Source organism: Athalia rosae, chromosome 1 (assembly GCF_917208135.1).
Source record: "Athalia rosae chromosome 1, iyAthRosa1.1, whole genome shotgun sequence".
In the NCBI taxonomy this organism is placed as follows: Eukaryota; Metazoa; Arthropoda; class Insecta; order Hymenoptera; family Athaliidae; genus Athalia; species Athalia rosae.
In genome coordinates this window covers 2,577,582-2,600,729 of record NC_064026.1, presented here as the reverse complement: position 1 = coordinate 2,600,729, position 23,148 = coordinate 2,577,582, and the positions used below count along the sequence as shown (strand labels likewise).

Below are 23,148 nucleotides of genomic sequence, written 5' to 3'. Positions count from 1 at the left end.
GCATATATTTACCTCGTATACATCGGCAGCCTGTATCTTCTACCCCTATGTAAATTTGAGCCGAGTGTAACGCGTATATCGTACGACGTACTTCGTACGCGGTTACAGAGAAATTCACCTCGGATGGGAGGAGGGGAGGAGCTCCTCTCCTTACACCGCAGGCCCCGAGCCGAGCCACTTTCGCACGTATTACACCGAACACCGCGATTCGAAATCACCGTGTAATCGCGTTTGTTCAGAGAAATATCCATGGCACTCCGTCGGGTTCGACTCGGAGCTACCGACTCCGACTCGTCAGCTGTTGGAGTGCATATTTTTGCGATTCGCAGACCGGGTGTAGAAAATTTTTCGCACGTCGGTTATCGAATTCGTCAAACGAACGAGCTCGCGTTTCATCACCCTCGTCGTCGTAGTCGTCGTCGTCCTCCCGGTTGGAAAAACTAATCAACCCCCTTGATTCGGCGATTTACCACTCGCGCCGCCCGATTACACGACGCTTCGCGCTGTGAGCGAAAAACTGGAAAATCCATTTTTCCTCTTTTTTTTTTTCGTTTATTTTTTTATTTTTTTTTGTTTCGTGCCGCACTTTGAGCGACGGAACGAAAATACACGTAAGTGACACACGGCTGGCCTACGCGGATTTATTATTTACGGCCACCTTCGACCCGCCGGTTTTTCGCGTCGGGTGATTTTTGACGCCGCTGAATTATTCTAGATACGATACGGCGGAAACGTACGCGTGAAAATTTCGCTCCACGATCTTGACTGTTCGTCGAATTTTGTTCGTCGGTGAATAAGGTAGAAAATGAGAACGCGAAATGCCCCATGTGTTACACTCGTGAATAGGTGAACCGTAGGGACAGGATAGCCGGTGTTTCGCTTGAATTAGTGATGTTACACCGGTACCGCGGCTGTCCTTTGTTTGATCAGGCGTCAGCCCCCTCCGCTCTCCTTCACGGGTGGCGCTGCCTAGCGCGCGTGGGCTGCAGGTAAGGGTTGATATCGCAGGTTATCTGAGGTATACGTACCTACTTCGCCCTTGTACGGTACGCTCGCGACATGAAAATCCACGCCGCTGGATCTTATATTGCGTACGTCAGACCTATCTCAAATGCTAACACCCTAAATATATCCATAAACTATGTAGCTCCTCTTCTACGGCGGTACGGCGACTTAAGCTCACCACGCCCCGACACCGCGCGAAGCTTTTGACGAAATCCTATCGGATACGCTTGAATAAATCCAGGGTTGCGTTTCTCACAGATTTCGTATATAACCTACGCAAATACACAACGAGAACTTGCGGCGATAGACAAATTCTCGAATAATTCTTCATCGTTGTCCTGCCGTTTCTTTTAATCCTTTTTTTTTCGCGCTTCCGCGAAATCTCTTCCATCGGATTTTCATCGATGAAATCCACGCGGGTTAGAAGTTTGCACACGAAGATTATAACGGTTTAGTTTCTATCTGAATTTACGGTATTTCAAATCCTCTCTTTCCCGATGTGAAATACTACTTCACCTTCCCTCCAAGGACGAACTAATAAAGGCCGGATTCCGTACCGTAGCTTATACGCGTTGAAAAATTAAAACAAAGCGGATCGACTGCTGCTGACCTATTCGAATGCAATTTAAAAAATTTATCTCATATTTTTCAAACTTTCCAACGATAATAATATAATATCCGAAGTAGATTCTTCCGACGGGAGATTTACTTCGGTCCAGGTCGTCTGTAACGCCTTTGTACTGTTTTTCATTTCCTCCCTCCCCCATCGAGTAGATCGAATGACGAGTTTTTCGCGAGGAACAATTTAAGCCTTGTTCGAGCTCGCGGGGCCCGCGCTAACGGAAATGGGATAAGAATGACCTTACGACCCGAACGAATTCGATACAAAATTTTGACAAACTAAATTTCGGCTTTGATTAAATGAACCCATTCAAAGCCTCGCGCGCCTCAACTAAATTTGCCGAGATGAAAGTGACTCTCGATTCTCTGTCTCTTTCGCTCTTTCTCCCCTTTTCTTCATCGCTCACCGCACCCCCCATCGAAGCGGCAAGGGTTCAAATATTGCCAAAAAATGATGGATCGTCCCCCTTCTTTCCCGCTTTAATTACCCCCTCTCCCTCCCTCCCTCCCTACCGTCGTCTGCATTATTCGTCGCACGGTGATAATAGATCAGAATTTATGGAGCTTATCGTACAACTTTCGCGCTTTCCCCGTACACCTTATGTATAATACATTCGCTGTAACCTTGCTCGAGTAAAGCTGTGGTCGGTGTACATTGTATAGCTGCCGTTTTGAATAATCTCCAGACCTGATCAACTTCTGTTTCTGTTCCGTGTCGATTAACGCCGCAAAGTCGTTAAGGGATACGTTTACGAGTTACCGCAACGAATTCCTCCCGTTATTTTTTCATTTTTCGCCCTTCCTTCTCTCTCTCTCTCGTTCCCTCTGCGTTTTTTTTTTCCTCACTTTGCATTTTTCACGCACGGATCATTCGCACATGTTTTTTACCTACCTATTATCTCCATCTCTCTCTCTCTCAACTGAAATGTGTACCGATCGTGGGTATAGATGTAAAGAATGAAGAAAAAAAAAAAAAAGGTGGAAAAAAATATGAGGAGGATAAAATAGGGAAAATTGTCGTTGTCGCGCGTCAGCGAGAGATTGAAATCCGAGTTTTTCATCGTGCAAGCTGCAGGAAGTCGGAATCGTCGTTGTTTTTCGAGCCATCGTGCAACCACGGACTGCGTTGACGAGTGCGAAAATAGGAGGAAAAAACGTTTCGCGAAGAAAAGGAGAGTAAAAGAAAAATAAAAAAAAAAAAAAAAGGAGAACAGTGCTTCGAATGTACGGGAACATACGCATGTGAGAGCTTTTTGCTTCTCGCCTTCCACTTCCGTTTTTCCACCTTCTACTTTTTTCAACTTCTTCGCTAAAGCTTGCTGCTGTACTCGTTATTTCCCTAAATTAAAATTGTACCCTATCTTCGTTCTTCTTCTTTTTTTTTTAATAGTTAACTTAAATTTCACCGCCACCTAAAGCTAACCCGACCTCACCTATTGCGGATATCTAAAAAACTGGGGGCTCATTTTTTCAGTCGTTAAATTCAGCAATAGATCCGGAGTCCGACTGAAAATAATTTCCATGAATGAGTTTTCTTCGGTTTTTACGACGTTTTCCCTGGCGTCGAGTTACCTACGTAATACCTATACTTATCGCAGAGAACCTTTCGCACTGTAGTACATATAAAATAAGTACGAATTAGCACGTTCGTATATCGCGTTATACCTGTGCGAAAGGTGATGGCCGACAATCATCGGTCACGCGATAAGTTGTGCGACGGGACGTGAGGCGGGAAGCACAGGACGAGGTCAACCGCGATCGGTGCGAGTGTTAAAAAAGGTAACTCGGCGTTGGACATAGGAAATAAAATACCACCCAGCCGAATCACTTTCTATAGTTTGACTGTTCAAACTCCGACGAACTCCGTTACACGCGAGTTTTTGATAAAGTTATTAACGCCAGCGCGATACGTCGTTTCTTTATTTTCTTTATTTTTTCGCCAATTTTCGTTTCGTTTCTTTCCACTACTGTTTCAGAACTCGACAACGACGTTATAATTTTGCATGATCCTGCGATCCACCCTCCTTCACTTTTCCACCACCTTCATTTTTCATCATTTTTTTTCTTTTCTTTTTTCGTTATGTATACCTTCGCCAATCGTGCGGAACTTCGTTGTATTTTTTTTTTCCTTACGTTTCTTTCCCTTCGTTTTTGCCGCCCCTCTCTTCCCTTCTTCTTTCACCCGATTATACATCCCGGTGTTATACGAGTGTTGGATCACGTGTTAATTTCTTTTATATATACCCAACCCCGCGTATACCTGTATCCCATTAACCCTGCACCTATGCCCGATGTACATATATATACCTATGTTCGGTATTCTTATCGCGTGCAGGCCGTATAACTCTTCTCAGATAAATTACACACGCGGGGGTAAAAGCGCGCTGTACCATAATTATTAAAATATTTCTTCTCGTGTATTTTTTTTTCCTTTCTTTCTTCTTTTTTTTTTGCCACGTTAATTCTGTACGCGAATGTTCAATCGTCGGAATCGAACAGAGTCGGTGTCACATTGGAAGGAATGGAAGGAAAAAAGAGAGAAGAAAAAAAAAAAAAATTAAAATATGTGATAAATTACAGTAATGACCGTAATTATTATTAAACGTACATCCATGTACGGAAATAAGTAAGTATGTACGTGTCGTGTAGTAAAATAGTTAAAGTTAATTATAACAATATGAACCGATGTAACATATTTCGAGGCGAAACCTAGCGGCGTTAATTATTGATGTATTAATTTAGGTCGATTACTACGTAACGTAAGTCGCGCACGTTTTATATTTATGACGCACTAAATATATAGTATATCCGAACACGTGTTGCCGTTATTATAACTCACACGTTACAGCTATGTTCTATCGTGGCTATGTAATAAATGAATTTCGAAGGGCGCGGGTTTTTTCATAAATGCGGTGCGTACGTGAAAAGAGAAGCAAATTACACGTCTCTCATTTTTGTACCTCGGTCAGGATTTCGCAATTAGTTGTACGCGGAAAATTATTCGTAATTTTTATTAATCGCTTCTTCGTTCTGAATTTTTTTTGCAATTCGTGAAAAACTTTCTACCGATATAATCAACTCGATTTGATTACCCGTACTTAACGAGGTATGTATTCTCATCCGAAGACGGATAATTTGATTACATACGTATTTGCTTTTTGAAAACAATTCTTTTTTTTTTTGTTTCTTCTCTCTCTCCTTTTTGCATGAAATTTATTACACGGGTTACGCGTTGTCCCTTTACAATCAAATTACTCTTTGTTTGAACTCTAATTCTGCTTATTAAATATCGTTGCGAATGAAAAGTTCTCAACTAATTGTGAATATATTAAAAATAACGTAAAACGTAACGCTATCGCTTGCCTCCTATTTCATTTCGTTATGTAAATAACTTCGCTACCTATGTGATGCGCACACGTAGGTATATATCCATGTACACGGTACACGTGGTGCGTGTACCGTGAAATTTTTGAAGCCGGAATTTCAGGACGTAAATGCGGTATTTGTATTCATGATACCATATTTTCTGCGACACGATATCAGATATGATTTTTATACGGCCGTTGCAGCCCCGAGGCGACCTTAACCTTTAACCTCTTGTAAATTTTATCCTTACGCATCATCCAAATGACGCGTTACATCCGCCTTTTGGTTTTCCGAGATTGGAACGAGTTCGTTATATTTTATTCCACCAAATCCGGGGATGAATAATAATTAAAGAAATTTCAAATCGTTTCGATTTTCGAGCCAACTTATGCCCGGTAGTTATTTTTCTGCATCGTTGGCCCATACCAGCCGCGGTTGATTTATCCGGATTTGAAAGCGTTGCATTTCCATAATACCGCAGAGCTGCATCGTAATTTAGAAAATTACAGAGCAGAAACTCGTTGTAAGGGTCTCCCCGCGCACCCGACGAACTCATGTTTTACCGAGCTCGGATCATGCCCAGCTGCGTGGGATTTTTTGTTTTTTTTTCAAACATTCGCAGAGCGTACGTTGATAATTGAGAAAATTAAGTCGCACGAAGAATCCCAATGGAAGAAGGTATTCCGAGAGAAATCTATAATTTATTCTCGCAGCCGAGGACCTTCGACGTTTTCATCAAAGAGGCGATCGCAATTAATCGTAAGTGAATGAATCTACGGTACACGTCGGCTCCTTTTCATTGAAATCGAGTACAAGGTATCGATAATTTCACCTGGCTTCGTACGTATCGTCTGAAATTCGTATTTCCGAGTATCCCGTCTGCGGGGAGGTAGTTTGTTTGGTCTGTATATCGAGTTTTTATCCGTCTAGATATTTTCTTGCGAATCATATCATCGTGAAATTCAATCTTTGCCAGTACACCAGCTCGATGAAAAAGGCGAATGAATGAATAATAATGAAAATGGAGTAGCGACTGCCGCTGCAGCGTCTCATCGGATCTCATTATACGCGTGCAAAGTAGGGTAAGGCATCCGTCGAAGTCTGAGCGGGCAGGTAATGGATTTATATTCGCGAGTTCGATTACGCGACGGGAAAACAGATGAGAGCGAAGATCGCGCGTGACGGCCGCTCGCGCGCGACCAAAAATGAGCGAAGATCATCGTCTCGGTATTTTTGTTATTTATTTATTTATTTATTTTTTTCTCTCGCCCCCGCTTTTTTCGTACCCTCGTTGAGTCGATTCTAGCGGATTATGTATTCTCAAAGCTCAGCCATGCCGAATTTCTCTCTTTCCGTACCGGTATACGTAAATAGTATCGCATGTTTTCGCTTGGAGGAATTTTTCCAGAAGACTTCTCGGCAGCCCATAGCTCCCTCGAATTCTTGAGCGAATCGCGAAACTTTCGGGCGGAATGGCACGAGGAGCTTATTTCTCAAATGCGGAATAATATTCGAACAGAGAACGCTACTTACTACGGTAGATACTTATCATACTGTATCATAATGTAAGCAGAAATTACCCTCGAAACTTGCCACGACAATCGATTACTAACCAGCAGCTTTTTTCGTTATAAAGAAAAAAAAAAAAAAAATGACCAAATACCGAAATCGCACACGTAGCTTCTATATTTTTTCGGAGATGATATACTTTTTCTTTCAAACAAGTGTCGGGATATTTTTTTTTTTCTTCCATTGGATCCGAGACAGCCGTCCACATTTTTTGCGAAAAAAATGAAAGAAGGTTTGAGATAAGTGGGGGAAAGAGGGTTACGAACGAGCGTCGTGAACTTGAAAATGACGCCGCTCTGTTAAAGATCTCGCATTTTGAGAGATGCCTAAACCGAAGTATTCTCGTATTCTCAATTCTGGAAACGGTTAAACTATTCACGAACCGGAGGAGGTGTGTGAGTTTTAACGCGGGGGCGCATACGTTATCCCCGTATACATACGTGTACGCGCGTGTATATAAATATACAGAGTCCATTTCTACGTGAGGAATAACGGGCGAGTTTCTGCGGGGAAAATATATGGGCGGGGTAGAGCCACCACACCATGGTTCAACCCAACGGTAAAGTTTCAGCAGTTCAACAAATATCTGTGGCGAGGTCCGCCGCCGTATAGTTGAGTAAATTTCTAAACCGCTATTTCCACCCCGTTTGGTGCAGGCGCGGCACCCGCGGGGAGGATTGATCGCTAATGTTCATGGTAAGTTTATTCGCCGATTGTATAATACATCTATAACACACGCGGGGTACCTCCACCGATTCATATTCACAGCCTGCAACCGTTCGTGCGATATTAAAAGCCCGCGGATCACAACCTACCTTCCTCATTTACCGACGAATCGCAAAATTGTTCCTCCTATCGCGGACGAATTACCCAAATTTTTGATTCGTGTGTACAGCGAGACACGTCTTCGTTCATCCGGAGCTTTTTACCCCCAAAAAAAAGTTTCGAGCTTTCTGACAAGGTTCGATCAGAATGAGCGAATTTCCTTTTTATTTTTTTGTTTTCATTTCTTTTCATCTTCGTCCATCTGTTTTTTTTTTTTTGGGTCGAGTTGACCTGGTCCTGCGGGTGGACGAGGTCAGAAGGACGTGAATTCGAGCTTTTCCGTTGGCGACGTGGTCTAGCTAACCTAGATGCGGTATGATATTTCCGACAAGTCGACGTCGCGTCGCCGCTTTGAGAACTGGTTGGGGTTTGTTCTTATATGTACCAAATATACGGGTATATATGTATATATACATGCGGAGATATGTTCCAAACCGTAGGGTACGTACCTACGTTATGCACAGGTGTAGATACGCGCGCGTGTACGAGCATTATATCTGTACAGAAATTTATGCACACGATGCCCCGGGTAGTTCAGTTGAGAGATTGCTTTCCAAACAACAAACGAAGGCGTAGTGATTTGCCTGAGTGTTTTTTCACGCAGCCCAGAGCGGAAATCAAATTTTTAAAGCTGACGGACTTTTACGCCCAAGCTATCCCGCAGGTGTGTATACCCTGTATACCCCGTATACGTACGCGTACCTACGGAAAGCTACCCGCTTTGCTCCCTCGCTTTTTTTTTCGTACCCACTTAAAAAACGTTGTTTTATTTCATTTCATTTTATCTCTCCACTTTTTATCTCCCATTCTTGTATTTTTTTTTTTTTTTTCTCTTATTCCTCCGTTCTTCTATTTTCTTCTTCGTTGCTTAAGATCTTTGGCGGTGAACGTCGTTTACGTACATAGTACGTGCACATACATCTTGCAGGTAAAAAGTAGACAGGTACTATAATACCGTCTACCGTACAACGAGTGACAAAGTATTATGGAAAGATTATCTTGTCAACTGCAACAAATAAAAAAAAAGCTCACCGCCGAAATACCGCCAAGAGCGACGCGTCGGATCACAAAATATATGCGGGGTGAGCTTTTTTTCTCTTTTTTTTTTCCAATTTTTTTTTTTTTTTTTTTTATTTCTCTTTTGACTTCTGCGAGAGATACGCGCGTTTGATCCACAGTTCGGTCGTTGAGTTAAACTTCGTTTCGACTGAGAGGAAGGGGGTAACATTAGGAAATTTTTTACCGGTGTGAAAAAACTACGGTATACTTGCAGTCGGCTTTTTATTTCGTTTTCGTTTTGAAATTTCATGAGAATCGTAGAGAGGGTGGTGGAAATTTTTTTTTTCCAACAGGTATGTAAATTTCTCTGAGCGCGTTAAATACTTTTTCTCCTTACTTTGATAAATATATATACCTATATGTTCACGTCGTATAGGTGTGTAAACGCCCGTCTAAGTTCGGGACTTTTTTTTATCTGCTTATACGGGAGGCTGTCTGATTTAAGATTTATTTGTAGACTTTTTTCTACCTGTAGTTTGTCTTTTTCGCTCTTCACTCTTCTCTCTTTCTTTATTTTTTCTTACGTTTTGGCAGCTTTTGCTTTTCATTTCGTTTTTTTTTTTTTTTCTCCCCCCTCCCCGTCAGGAAAAAGGCGAGAAGAAACTTTAAATTAATCGTTGAGTAAATCTCCTCGCTCCTTCCCACGACTCGCTAAGCACAAGGGACATTTCTGAAAAAAGAAAAGATATACGGAGGAAACAGGAAAACATTGTCGAGTCAAAACGAAAAATTTTTGCCCTCTTCTCTCGGCCGCCTGCTGAAAAAAAAAGAGGGAAAAGAAAAAGAGAAAGGCGGGCAATAACGATCAATTTTATAAATAGCGTGAAAAGTCTAGAATATCCTCCACTTTGTTCCGACGATATACATATGATATCATCTCATTATTGTAATTTCGTTCCCCATCTATACAATTGTACAATTTAATCTAGCGAATGCATTTTTTATGCTCGATTCTCGTCGGACACTCGATAACAAGGGAGATCGCTGTTGACCTGGAAATGCGTTACACTTTTTAGTTTCCCTAAGAAAAACCCTCCGTATATGACGAATGAATGAATGATCTGTAAAGCGAATCAGATAATGCGATCATCTGATTTTAGTATCGATTTTATCCTTTTTTTTTCGCATCTTTTTGAATCCGTGCATAATAATTCAATCGGAGTTTCGACGGATCATTAGCGGTCATTCACGGGGTAAAACGTTCGACCTTCGCATGCGTTTTGTACGCAACCGTTTCCGCAGTTTGAGGATCAGGGCAACGATCGCCGCGTGAGTAGAGATTAGGGATTTGTTGATGTTACGTGACAGGGAAGAACTAAATGGGATGGGGGTTTGGGGTATATTTTTTCTCTCTTCATATTTTTTTTTTTCTTCCCTTCTCCCGTATTTTTTTTTTTTCTTTTTTATTCTCTTTCATTCTTTTCTAGGGTTGTCGGCGCTTCGTATGTGCCCGGAAATCGAACGAGTTCACGTTGCAGCGCGACGTAAAAAAAGCTTTTAGCAAATTTCGGACGGTTTCTTCCTCGATCACCCAAATTATTTGGTACGACCTTGTATCCGCGGAAGATAAAGAAGGAGGTAAACGAAGGGAATGGGAAATAAATCGCGGGTCGCACGTGAAATACGCGCAGTTTGTACGTTGTTTATGGAACAAAAGAGATTTTCTTCAAATCTCTCCTTACCATACATAATAATACAATATTCCCCGCAGTAAAACAGGTGTAAAAATCTCATTTACTGCGATTTAATACGAGAGTAAAATTTTTTATTGGACCCTCACAGGTGTATTGTACGTACGTATAATTCGCCCACGTTTGTATATACGTATATATATATATACCTAAATGTACCGCATGTATAACCTCGGCAACATTATGTGACGCACGTAACTTTTGCGAAATTTTACACGCCCATTTTCTACCATACTACACATTAAATATCGTCTCTAAATCACTCACACCTGACGCCATCAAAAATACGATTCATTTTACTCCGCGTACACTTCGATCGGCACGAAGTATGTATATATGTATGCGAGAAAATTGGGGAGAGGTATGGATTGTTTTTTGGGAAAGAAGAAAAAAGAACGTTGGGTTTCGCTTGTGTCTCGGGAGAATCGTATATATAATATACCTTGTTCGAATGCCGAAAGCGCACGCAATTTTCGATGCCTTTCGTTCGGCCATGCTTTATTTTGTACATACACGGTATAGAAATGAAAAATCTAGATTGATGTATAACCCCTTTTTCAGACGTACCGATCTTACGCATTTTCTCAGAGCGGAAAACCCATAAAAAAGAAGGAGGCGAGCGGAGAACGCGCCTTTTATTTTTCCTCGCTCTTTCTCTCTGCGTGGTTTATGGCGTATCTCTCTAAACGAGTGAATGCACGAAAATCGATCGGGCAATAAAAAGTTTATCGGTAGATCCGGAATGCGTACGAAATAGCGTATACGTGTATATACGCGTGTATGGTTTATCGCGAAAAGGTGAAAGGATGAAAATTGAGAGGAAACGCGGAAGTGAGGCAGCCGGTCGATGATCGGATACTGCGGGGGGAGGGGGGGGGGGGGGCGAACGAAAATATAACCCTGTTACAATATTCATCCCCCTTTTGAGAAATTTTAAAGAATATTTTACAAGGTGGAAAGAATTATTACACGCGTGCCGAGCCCACCGTCCGTCGCGTACGCTTCAACGATCACCGCGAGTGATTCTTTGACTTCGATTATAAGTCAATTACTTCTTACTCTCGAAGTTTATTTGTATTAGGGATGGGCAAAATCCTCCGTGTGTGACGCGTCGACGTAGTCCTTGAATAAAAGTTGCAAATTTTCGAGTCGACGCCTCGCTTCGAAAACGTGAATAAGCGAAATGAGTAACAACGGATAACAATAATGGCGCGATCCGTATATATATAGATGTAATAAAGATAATTGAATTTCCTCGTGGATAATTAATCCGTACAGTTAATTACGGATTAAGCTTAATTCCCGGACGTTCGTATAGTATAACTCGAAATCGTTCGTGCAGCAGAGCGCTATCCTTTTTTCTTTCGCATGCCTCCTTTTTATCTTCGCTTCGGTTTTTTTTTTTCATTTTTTTTTTTTCTCCTCTCTTTCCGTTTAATTTCAATTTTCTTTTTTGTTACCTCGCTGCCAGAGGCCTCCCCTCCCTTTCCCTTCATCCCTACAGTATAATTATCAACGGGAAACACTGAATCATTCTTTGGTCGGTTAATTTTTTTTTTTTTTTTTCCTCCATTTTTTTTGTTCCCTTTCTTTTACTTTCTACTTTTGCACAATCGAATAAGCCCCCAGGAAATCTCCTCGTATAATCCAATCCGCAATTTCAAGAAACAAAGGCGCGCCCACCCCGCCCCGTTGTGTACGGGGATTGATACAATTCACCTTACGAAATTATAAAATTGCCAAAATCTGCAACCCTCTCATCCACGGGATATCCGGGTAAGATATAAACCCGAATCATGGTAACAATGAGAACAATGACACGATAATAATAACGGTAATAATCGGATATAGGAAACTAGCTGCGAATCGAATTGATCGAACGCTGCATGTACCAGTCGGCTGTGTATTATGTGCGTATAATATTCGCATGTACATAAAATTTGTAGTTATGTACACACCTTGGCCAGAAACATATATACACGCGCCCTCCGTAGGGTTACCGTATAACGACATATCCCTTACCCCTATAAATAATTTAATACGCAAGCTGCGCGTGTCGTCCTTGAAGCTTTCGAGTACGAGGTATACCGACGTCGCGACGGTCGTACGTATCGAAGTTGTAAATATATATATACATATACATATCACAGTTACAGCTACACCGACAAGTTTTAATCTAATCCCTATCGCAACGGAAGTCATCAAACTTTGTTAGGTTACATTATGAGCCGGTTAATTCAGAGCTCGCTGTTTGCACTTTCGGGGGGCGTATATTAAATTCTATAAATATGGACCGACTCGATCAGACATCGCTAAGATCCCCCTCGCGGTTCTCCTTCATTTCGCGAACGTCGTATCGAAATGATTCGTCGGCGGCGGCGGGGACGGGGGTGATCGGTGTTTGCCCTGGCGTTTACACTCGTTGTTGGCAAGTAACAATTTTCTACGTGCGGTGTATAATAATGTTTGTATATATGAGGACATGCTCTCGATCGTAGGTTTATTTATCCTGGTGAGGGAGGGAGGGAGATAGAGAGGGAGGGAGGGAGGGACGGTCCGCCGTATATACGGTGTGTAACAAGGATCCACCGAGAGATACGCGGCCCCCCCCCCCCCCGAAAGTCTATATACTTTTCTTCTCAAAGATTCGGATGGGCGTGCAGAATTGAAGTATTCTCGAAAATGAAGAACAGTCGAGTCAACACCCCGCGGTAAATAAGATTCGCCTGTTTCCCTTCCGTCGACCGTATATATAGACTTCCGGCTTCGCGTCCACCCCGCGAAATTTCTTTATTTTTTATTCTCTTTTTTTTTTCCGCCCCCGTGGCGCGCGGGGCGACAGAGCAGGGAGAAAATAAACCGGGAGCTTATACCGCACGCCCCCTCCCGCGTGTACGAGGACGTGATTGGTGCGGGGCTAAATTATATGCTTGTCACGCGGAGTAACATGTTTTACCCTTTATAGGTCCAACGACATTTGGGATTGGTGGAATCCGCATAAATTTTTCACTCTATATGTAACGTACGGTAGCCGGTTTTGTACACGGCAACGTTACCGTCGTCATTTTTGACGCATCTGAAATACCGCCCCCCTATACGCGTACGTAGGATATTTATAAACATTTATATTTACGCGCGCGTTACACCCTCCAAACACGAAATAATATATTCCCTGGTTCTTTTTTTTTTCTTTTTTCTTTTCTCGTTCCTTTTCCGCAAAACGAAACTTCGATGTGATATTTTGAATATTTTTCATTTTATGTTTTTTGTCTGTTGCAGGTGAGGAGATTTATCGAGCTAATAAAAAAAAAATTTCTCCATCGTCGAACGGCGAATGATATTATTTCGCTTAACGAGGGGCGACGTGAATGTCGATAAGGTAATCCATAAATATCGATATTTGGTAAAAGTAATGCGACGAGCGGAGGCAACCGGAGCTTAAGTGTCAACGGCACAGGGGAGGGGCCGAAGGAAAGTGAGTTGCCGAACGTGTCAATAGAAGTTAGTATACCACTGGACGTAGTTAACCGCAACGGGTGCTCGCCCCCTCGCTGCGAAGTGCGGGGGTGAGTTGGGCTTCGCTCGTCGAGGAGGTTGGGGGTTGCGTTAAGTTTGGTTAGATCTACCTGGTTTTAGCGGTCGTCTCACGAGAGAACGTGCTTTAAACTTAACTATTGTCACGACTCATGGACGCCTGCAGGGGATGCCGAGAGATAAGAAGACCCACCCACCCCTTACCCCCCCACACCCCCTCACTTTCAAACACTCTGGTCTCTCTCGCGTCTCGTGCGATTTCTTCTTTTTCCCTTTTCTTCTTCTTCGTTGTTTTTTTTTTTTCTTTCTCTCTACTTCCCGAAGAAAGTATTCACACGTACGCTACTCTGACGCGATTTTTTCGGATAAGACGATTTTTTTTTATTTTTTTTTTAAATTATCATTCCATGGCACACGTTAACGAAATAAATCTGTGAAATGATCGGAAGTTTTCACATCGGGTGTTTTTTTTTTTTTTTTCTTCTGTCTCGTTCTCGCCACACGCTGGAAGCTTTATACACCGATTTCGCATAGATTTTATAGAAACTGTAAGTTTTCCGTTGAAACTTTTTATCGAAACTTCACTCGGAATTTCTCCTCTCCTCGGTTATCTTCGGAGAAGCTGGTTGAGCCACGCTCATTCGATAAGATAGGGTGGTATTCTTCCGTCCGAGTTAGAGGAACGGAGGAGGGTGTTGGCGAGGAGGAAGGGGGGTTCGTGGCAAGACGAACCGCTCGGATTTTCAGCTTTGGTTTAGTTCGTACGAACGTTTAGTTGGGAGAAGTGACACGCCAGTGAACCCCGATGTAGATTATCTCTCTGCCGCGAAGGCCGCTCTTCACCGACGCTAAAACGATCGCCGCCCGTTCGCCGCGAACGTTCGCTGAAATTCCTCGGACGGTTCGAATTCAAACTGACCGAACTCCGGTACGGTCGTCGCACACGGGGCGAGTTCGGCCGTGTGTTCCACGCTAACTCTACGCGGTTATCCGAAATGTCGTCATTATCGGAAAATAGTTATATACCGTCAGACGCTTTTCAATCCGCCCGTGTTTCGCAGTAGCTAGCGAATTTCACCCCTCTAACGTATGTCGTCGAAACTCACCACCTCCACCGCTCGAACTCAACCATATACGTATACACCGACGCGTTCTCTTCGCGCGTAAAACTCCAAAGTTTCGCAAATTTTCTCAAAAGCGGACCTCACCTCGGACCAGTTCTCGTTTTACCTATTCATCTCGCCGTATTGGCCGCAGCGGGTACACCTCGCGCGTGTCCGCGCGAGCTGACGGCGTACAAGCGTTATAAATTATTCGATGCATTCGACGGGGTGAATTCCAGAACACGTGTACGAAGGTACGAAGGTACATCATCGCGCCCGCTACACGTTGTTCGGGGGGGGGGGGGTGCGATGCTCCAGGCGGCAGAAGCGAACACCGGCGTATACCGGGAAGAATGATCGACGTGGCGCTGTATATCGATACGGGCGATGGGCGTAAGTGTGCAACGTGCAACACCCGAAATCCGGACTCCCGATCGGTTAGAAAGCGAGTTAAATTGGGGAAAACGAAGCTAACGCGGCATCAACGAAACTGGGGGGGGTGGGGGGGTGCGCGCTCTCCGAAATAGTTCGGTGTAGTGGAAGTCCTGCGGTAGACAGGTTCGCGTACGTCGTTGTTTGGTCTCCCGTACTCGTGTGCGTGTACGTGTGTGCGCTCACTAGCGGGTGCAATAGATGCGGTAAACCCTGCAGCGGTAGGTGGGTGTCGGAGGTTCTAAACTTTTCACCGATTACCTTCCGAGCGGGGACGGAACTCTGCACCGGACCCCGACTACGCGACGCCCGTTTTCATCGTTAAATTTTAAATTGGAACCCCGCGCACTGTACGTGTGTATAAACGTATACCGTATAGGATACGGAATGTACGACCCCGCTTTGTTTCAATATCGAAAACCGCCCTCGAAAATCGAATCAGAATATTTCCACGCCCCCCTCCCGCCGCTGGTTAGAAGCTCGCGAAAATACGTCCGGATGTATCGATATACATCGGCGTTTTTACGCGATCCGAGTATAATAATAGTCAGATCCGCCGGTAGCGTAAGGATTTTTTATTAAAAAAAAATGGAGAAGACCGCTCCTGATTTCCAAGAGAAATTTCAAGTGCTGCGTTCCGCAAATACGCGAGAGCGTGAATAAATATTTGCGAGCGATTTTGCCGTGTATAATGTAGCGCGGGTATTTGTACGGGTGCACGCGCCTATGGCGAAAGAAGGCAAAGAAAAAAAAACAAAAAAATGAAAAAAAAATAAATAAAAATGAACGAACGAACGAATAAACCGTGAAACGTTTCGTTACGCATCGTGCGCGGTTTTCCGTCATCAAACGATCGCCGTTAACGATTTAAGTATTGACACGTCGAACCGATGACAGCGGTCGGAATAAAGTTACGGCAGGCCGACGGACGTCGGTATCGATCCGAAATCATTTCGCTCGCAAACTGTTCTATACATCCCACGCGGCCATATCTCGTTTGCATTCGAACATTGAATATCCCCGTATCCAAATACGACCCCCCGCATGTCCGGAACGCTTCATTTCACGTTCGAACGATCATCCTCTTCCGACTGTGGTGTACATGTACACCCCGAATTCGGTGGAACCCTTTTTTATTTTTGGGCTGTTTTTTTTTTTTTTTTTTTTTTTTTTTTTGTGTTTCGTTTCCCTTTAATTATTTTAATCTGCTTCGTCAATCGCGTTCGATCATTTCTTTTAATTGAATACGCACACGCGTCTCTGCCTATATACCTTTATTGTACGCACAACTAATTTCACGGATTTATGTCAAAGCACGTGTCGGACCGTCGAATCCGGGACGTTGTTTTAAAATCGCGATTAACCCGTCCGATTCTTTTTTCACTTCGCTTTTTTTTTTGGCGTTGCGAAAATTATTTTTTTCTCCCCCCGTTCGTCGGAAAATTTTTGGAAAATCTCTTTCATCTTCGCGCGGAAATGTACCCCGTCGTAGCGAGAAAAAAGATGAAACAAAAAAAAAAACAAATCATCGTCGCGTACACCCACACGGTTTTACGGACAAAGCAGAACTCGCGCGGGAAATCGCAGTTGAATGACGGTTTTTTACTGGTTTTTTTTTTTTTTTTTTTTTTTTTTTCTCCCATCTGCACATGTAAAGTCAAAGGACATCCCGCTGGGAAAAAAATACACATTGGCACGTATGAAGGGATGTTGCACGCGCACAGGGAGGGCAAGTTTTTGTTTCGTTTTTTCTATTTTTATTTTTCATCAGACGGTTTTCGATATTTGAATAGAGTTTTTTTTCGTACGACAATTACGTCGACTTTGTTACGTTATTTTTCGAGATTTTTCATTTCGGTTTTTTTATCCAATTATATACATATAAATGCTAGCGGCGTAGTCGTTGATTGATAACGGTTGAAAATGATACGATGTGGAATGAATCGTACTATTTAATTATGCCGAGTGAATTTATCGCATAATTATATCGAATTATAATCGAAATATCGATGAATCCGTATAACGGAAAAATAGGAATTCTACGGGCGGACTGCGAGATGGGCGATGCGGTCGAAATAGAATATAATTGGTGACCTCCAGCTGTACCATTTCACTTTGAAATTGTGATTTCAGTTATTCCATCGGTTGATATAACGCGAGCGTTTCGATGATTTTTTATTACTTTCCTCTTACCCGCAACGCGATGACGATAATGATTATTACGCCGTTACGTGCCCGCGGCACCCGCGGCAGTTTTGCTCGAAAAAAAATATATAGCGGAACCAATTATTGCCCGAAATTAGTTTTTCGATCTCGATTGAATTTATCCGTACGCGCGTCGCACGGGCGAAACGATCCGCACGTTGTACACACTCGACAGACTGAAAATTTGTAATCCACGCGAAGCTTCGCTGGACTCGTCGAAAAATCGCCATTTCCACGTAACGTCGGAACCATCGATTTTTCGGTCCTCGAGATAATTTTGAAATTTTCTTTTGTTCGATTTCGTACGCGTTACACGTGAATCAGGCGGATACATTTCGGATTCGCTGCAGGGAGGCTGCAGAGTGCGGGTCGTATTACCGCGATAATATTACATCAATTTCACCAATTACCGCCGGGCTCCATGGGAATCCCGGATGGTGGATATAGTTATTTGAATATGATTTACGATTTCCCATCATATCTGGTGCCCCGCGATCCGATCAAAATATGTGTATACGCCTCCCGTATAGCTGTAATCCAGATACACGATGATTATCTAAATAGCAACGTACGGTTCGCCCGATTCTAATGTGGCCAATTAATAACCAATTCTGTCGGCGTCGCATCGCGTCGGGTCGAATTTCAATTTTTTCACAAAAACCTCGTGACGTTCGACGAGAAAAAAAATCCTCTCCCCAAGGATTTTCATTTCCGAAAATTAAGATCCTGGAAAACTTTTCCAGATGATTTTTTTTTTTTTTGGTCACGACCCCTTGGAACACAAAATAAGGTGCAAGCACTCTCGAGTAATTGTGATCGACAATTTTCAAAAAACTGCGACTTTAATTGCGCTAATAACGACGATAATTATAACGAGTAACCCGATATCCCTAATTCTTTGAATATAATCATATAATGTATAATTAGTTGCGGATAATTAAAACGTGCGACGGTAGCGAAGCCGCGTGTACACACACTCGCGTTATAAAGCGCGCGCTGTCTGCACCGGTGCAATCTACCTCACATAATATTATATGATATATAAGCAGTTTAATTAAAACTAAGTTCCCACCGATGTTACCTGTTAAACTTCCATTGTTCTCTTTCTTCCCTTTTTTTCTTTGTTTTCAATTTCATTACATCAACTAGATTTTTTTATTTCACCGTTTTGGTTTTTCTATTTAACTATCCTTTCTTTTTCTTCTTCTTCTTCTTCTTCTTCTAGATCTTCGTACATACTTTTCCGTACGCGGCAGAGTTTAGATATTCGTTAGAGATAGGGGGGTTTGCCTGTACACGGTACCGTTTTCACGTATAAACGTCGAGAGTTGGATTAACAATTGGAAAAAGCTTTCCGCTCGGCGATTGTTACGGTTAAAGCTTCTCTCCTCGCGATTCGTGTACGGCGGAAATCAGGTCTTGTTCCAAGTACAAGCTTACCTCTTTTATTCTAATGCTCGGCAACATTTGTAAGCTGAAAACGTCGAAGGTTTTACCCTTGTTTTTTTTTTTTTTTTTTCTCTCCCTTCTCCATCTAAGTGCGAAGGTACGAAACAAACCTCTGTTCTCCCCCCTCCCCTCCCCCCCTCCGTACCTCCTCGTGCAAACTCCTCACCATTCACCGCTGGAAAAGCACCGCATTAAAACCGACCCACGGAAAAACGATTAAAGTAACACGCCCCGGTGTCTATGATATCATAGGTATAACAGCTGCGAATGTTCTCTCGGAACTCGGAACGTATAGAGCGACTGGAATCTTCTTTTTATCTTCGGTCGAAAATTGAAATTTTTTCGGAACGTCTTATCTGCAGACGTGTATTTTCAAAGTTTTAAGAAAAATCCTCGGTGTCGTTGATCTTAATTATATTCGGCGTTGAAGGTGCTCGGACCATTTCTGTACCTCGGGCACTTTTCCTTCGAGCATTAAAATTCCCTTCTTTCTTTTTCTTCGTAATTGGGGAAAGCGAGGAGGAATAATTAGAGCCTCCGCGGTTCCTCGTTTTCCCGGCTCGGTGTATACAGGTTGTACAATACCCCCCCCCCCCCCCCGAGAAGTTATACTCTACTTATACTTTCAATTCGTAAAAAGTAAGGGTGGCTAATGTATTCGTGATACACGCGTAGATCGTAATATTCGTCGTGACGACGATGTGGAATTCCTTGACCAAAAATATTTATAAAAAAAAATATATCTACAATTTTCGCGCTAGAACGCGATGTGCCGAGCGTTGTTTCGTCGGTGGTCATCAATCCGGTTGTCCGGGCGTTGGTCAGATGCGAGAAATTTCCGGAACTGTGAGAGAATTTCCTGGGCCGTGGGTGCCCCGGTCGCCATCCCCTTTGTTCGTCGTTATCGTAGGGAGCTTACGGCGGCGGAGCGCGGTCGGGACGTTCCGAAGGAAAAGGGAGAGTCGAGTGTCGGGTACCTGTTCCTAAACTTCGCCGATATATCGCAGTCGGCCTTCCACGTGAAACGTTCAATCCCAGTTGGAAGCGACGCTGACGAATTTCAGTTCGTTGCTACCGCCGACCAACGCAATCCCGTTTCCCGTTTCATCTGTTTCATGTTTCATGTTCCATCTACCGCGATTCTCTTGCCCCCGGGGCTTTATCGCGTATACCGCTACCCCTACTTTTGCACTATGAGTCGATATCGTATACTCGTCGTTTCGCGAGTGTCACTGGGGTGGGAAAAAACAAAATTTTTTTTTCGGACTTCTCGTCTCCGATTTCGAATATCATTGTAAAAATAGGTTACTCTGAACAAGATCGGCGAATCTTGTCTACTGCATTGGGTGAATATTTTTTTTTGTTTTTTGTATTTTTTGGCTGTTTCAATATGAACGGAAACTATACGTTAACACGGCCCGACAACGTCAATCTTCTTACCTCCCCCCGATATAATTCATTCGCGTATATCTCCCGCGTTTCTGGATCTGAATTGAAAAGCAGCGAGACGGGTTTCTTGTTACGTCAATTTTTCCCCTCTGTTTACTTCGCCTCCGCGAATATGAGCTTGCGTTACTTTCGTATTCCCGCGTATTATCCACCCACGAGCCTCACATCCGACGTAAGAGAAATCAAATATCTGTACGGATCGATTATTAATCTCCGTTCGCATCCCACGTGTAAAACCGCACACGCGTTCTAACATACTTCAAGTGTTTTGCGAAATGAGGTGGGTGAAAAAGCGCTACATTCGCGGTCGTAGAAGTTTCAGTGATTTTATTACCGAGGGCGGTGGACGGGGGGGAGGGGGGGCGTGTTGCTGCCAAACATCTGCAAAGAACGAGGCGGACGTCGAGTGTCTGGAAGTAACGCCGCGTAGTCTGGGGTGATATAACCGACGATGATCGTATTCTGCGGCAAACCGGGTGCAGTTGTAACCGGCTATAATGCCGTTGAATTAGTTGGATTCTCCTCCGTGGGAATATTCCCCTCTCGCTCTCTCTCTCGCTCTTTATCCTCCCGCGTCGGAGTTCGCGAACGAATGTTTAATAGAATCGCCATCGCCGTTGGAATTGCACGCGATTACGGCGAGACTCCGACTGGAAATACCAATTATTCTACTCGATAATTTTTAATGGTGTACAACCCCCGGCCGCTAGACGCGAAGCGTCAAATTTCTCCGTCCGCGGCCGTACATCGCTTGTAATAAGGCGACGCGACGCGACGTAGATCGTTGAATTAATTATAAGATCGTCATTCGATTATACCGACATTAAATTAAATTCCCGTTACAGTGTAACGCTAAACCCCGCTTGTACCTGAATTTCACGAACATTGTCATTGGATTGGAACTGTCGCTCGCACCGGACCGATCGTCCTCTTACCCTCCTACATCTCCGGCTTGCACCATGATCACCGAATCTGTCAACCATCTGGTGTCTGCTGAGACGTAACCTCGTGAATAATCCATCGGCTAATCGCGTTGCGTCTCGACGTTACACAGTCGCGCCGTTTCATATACAATACGAGATCCAGTCGGAACGCAACGCGAAATGTGTCGGAAATTTCCATGTGTCTACGTCCGTACGAGTGTGCACGTACGTACATTTCATACGACGTGGTGAGAGGTTGGAAGCTTTCCTCGCATTATTTTTCTTCCAGCATTCTTTCCGCGTTCGTTTCGAATATCCGAATCCGGGGATTATTATTCAAGTGAGTTACGCTTCCTCGCTTTTTGAAACGACGTCATACGATACGGGTCGCGTTAAAACCACTGCAGGTATATCCGTTGTTACGCGTAGTAGCAGTAGCAGTAGTAGTAGTAGTTGATTTGCATCAACTAATAGGCATTTTGGTGGATGAGCTTATATAGCAGCGAGCGATCATTGTGAATCGTCGTATACCTGTACCGCGATCGATACGATGATCGGCAACGCTGAAACCTGATCGGTTTAACCCGTCAAATACGCCCAACGTAGTAGATTTAGTTTTGGTACGTATAACGTTGCATTTTTTACGCAGTTATATTTATAATCCAACGCGAGATATTTTATTCATTCGGGTGTGTTCGTTTATTTTTCTTCTTTTTTTTTTTCCATTTTTTGTTCACTTCACCGTTGCCATTGATGAATTATTTTTCGGATCTGCAGTATATTCCGATTGCCAGAGACGGAATTCTCGTGCTCGGGCTCTTTCGCAGCTAATTTTTTCACCATCGGCATTTTTCAATACGTTAATAAATCCGGCTTTAGATGGGCGAAGGCTTTTTTTTTTATTTCAAAACTCCCGCAAATAGAAACAAAAAGTGAATTCGGACTTATTGACCATTCGCCGATTCACCACTTCGCGTGAATGCGCCCTGATTTCTTTATGAATATATTTTGAGCTTCGGGAATTTTCTTCAATAAACAAATCCACGTACAGGGTAACTGTGAAAAGGAACGATGATAATTTTTCAGGTTCATTATTTTTTTTCTTCAAATAATAATAATTTACCGTATTTCGGAAAAACGTGAGCTTGCAGAACGAACGTGCGTAGCGCGAGCGATGAGCAGGATTTCCTGACCCTTGTACCGTGTATTTATTTTTTTTTGGTTATTTTTTTTTTCTAGTTCGGCACGCGGGAAACGAACGGGAGCCACCCCGCGTCGACCTTTAACGGGTCAAAACTGCGTAGCGATGAGATGCAAATTGGTTTAATTTATACAAAAGCCCTAAGCTATTGTTTGGTTAGGTAACCGCCGTTCAGATTCGGGTGATTTTGGACAACCGTGTGGGGTCCCCGGACGTGTTCCATGTGCGATCCTCGAGCTTTAACTCGACCTATACACCAAAGTTTCCTTCGTCCCTCTCTGTTCGCGCGTTGTAGCGAAGACCTCGCATATTATATTCAACGAAGGTAGCGAGGTAATATCCGTTATTCCTATTCGGAATTTCGAAGAGGTTGTTCGCCATCGGGGTTTCGCCGATCGCGGGGGAGGGAGCCCAGTCGTTGCAAATCTTCTTCGAAAATTTCCGAAATTAATTCGAAAAGCTGTCCGGCTCCGACTTCCTTTTTTTCTCTTCTCCTTCGTTTCACTTCGTAGGTGTCGCAGAAAAACTCGTATCCGCTCTTCAAGGCTCTCAGGTTTTGACTTATTCTGGGAAACAAGAGTAGCGAGGGGGTGGACGAAAAAATGGAAGTCGCCCGGTAAGAGGATCAAGACGACGCGGAGTAGCCGAGATACCGGAAGGGCGGAAGGGCGGAAGGGGACGGGGAAAAAAAGGGTCAGCTCTATCCGCGGAAGGAA

The 23,148-nt window shown here is 43.4% G+C and overlaps 1 protein-coding gene across 3 annotated transcripts in view; it reads left to right on the top strand.

Moving 5' to 3' along the window:
* The window catches only part of LOC105693328 (leishmanolysin-like peptidase), a 197,484-nt gene that overhangs the window by 72,577 nt on the left and 101,759 nt on the right, over positions 1-23,148 (top strand). The window contains exon 1 of one of the 3 annotated variants that reach the window (XM_048660242.1): positions 13,456-13,515. The exons of the other annotated variants lie outside the window; for them this stretch is intronic. Coding sequence (XP_048516199.1) covers positions 13,471-13,515 — 45 coding nt within the window. The 5' untranslated portion in view covers positions 13,456-13,470. Of the gene's footprint in view, positions 1-13,455; positions 13,516-23,148 lie in introns of those variants that run through there. 3 annotated transcript variants of the gene reach the window in all.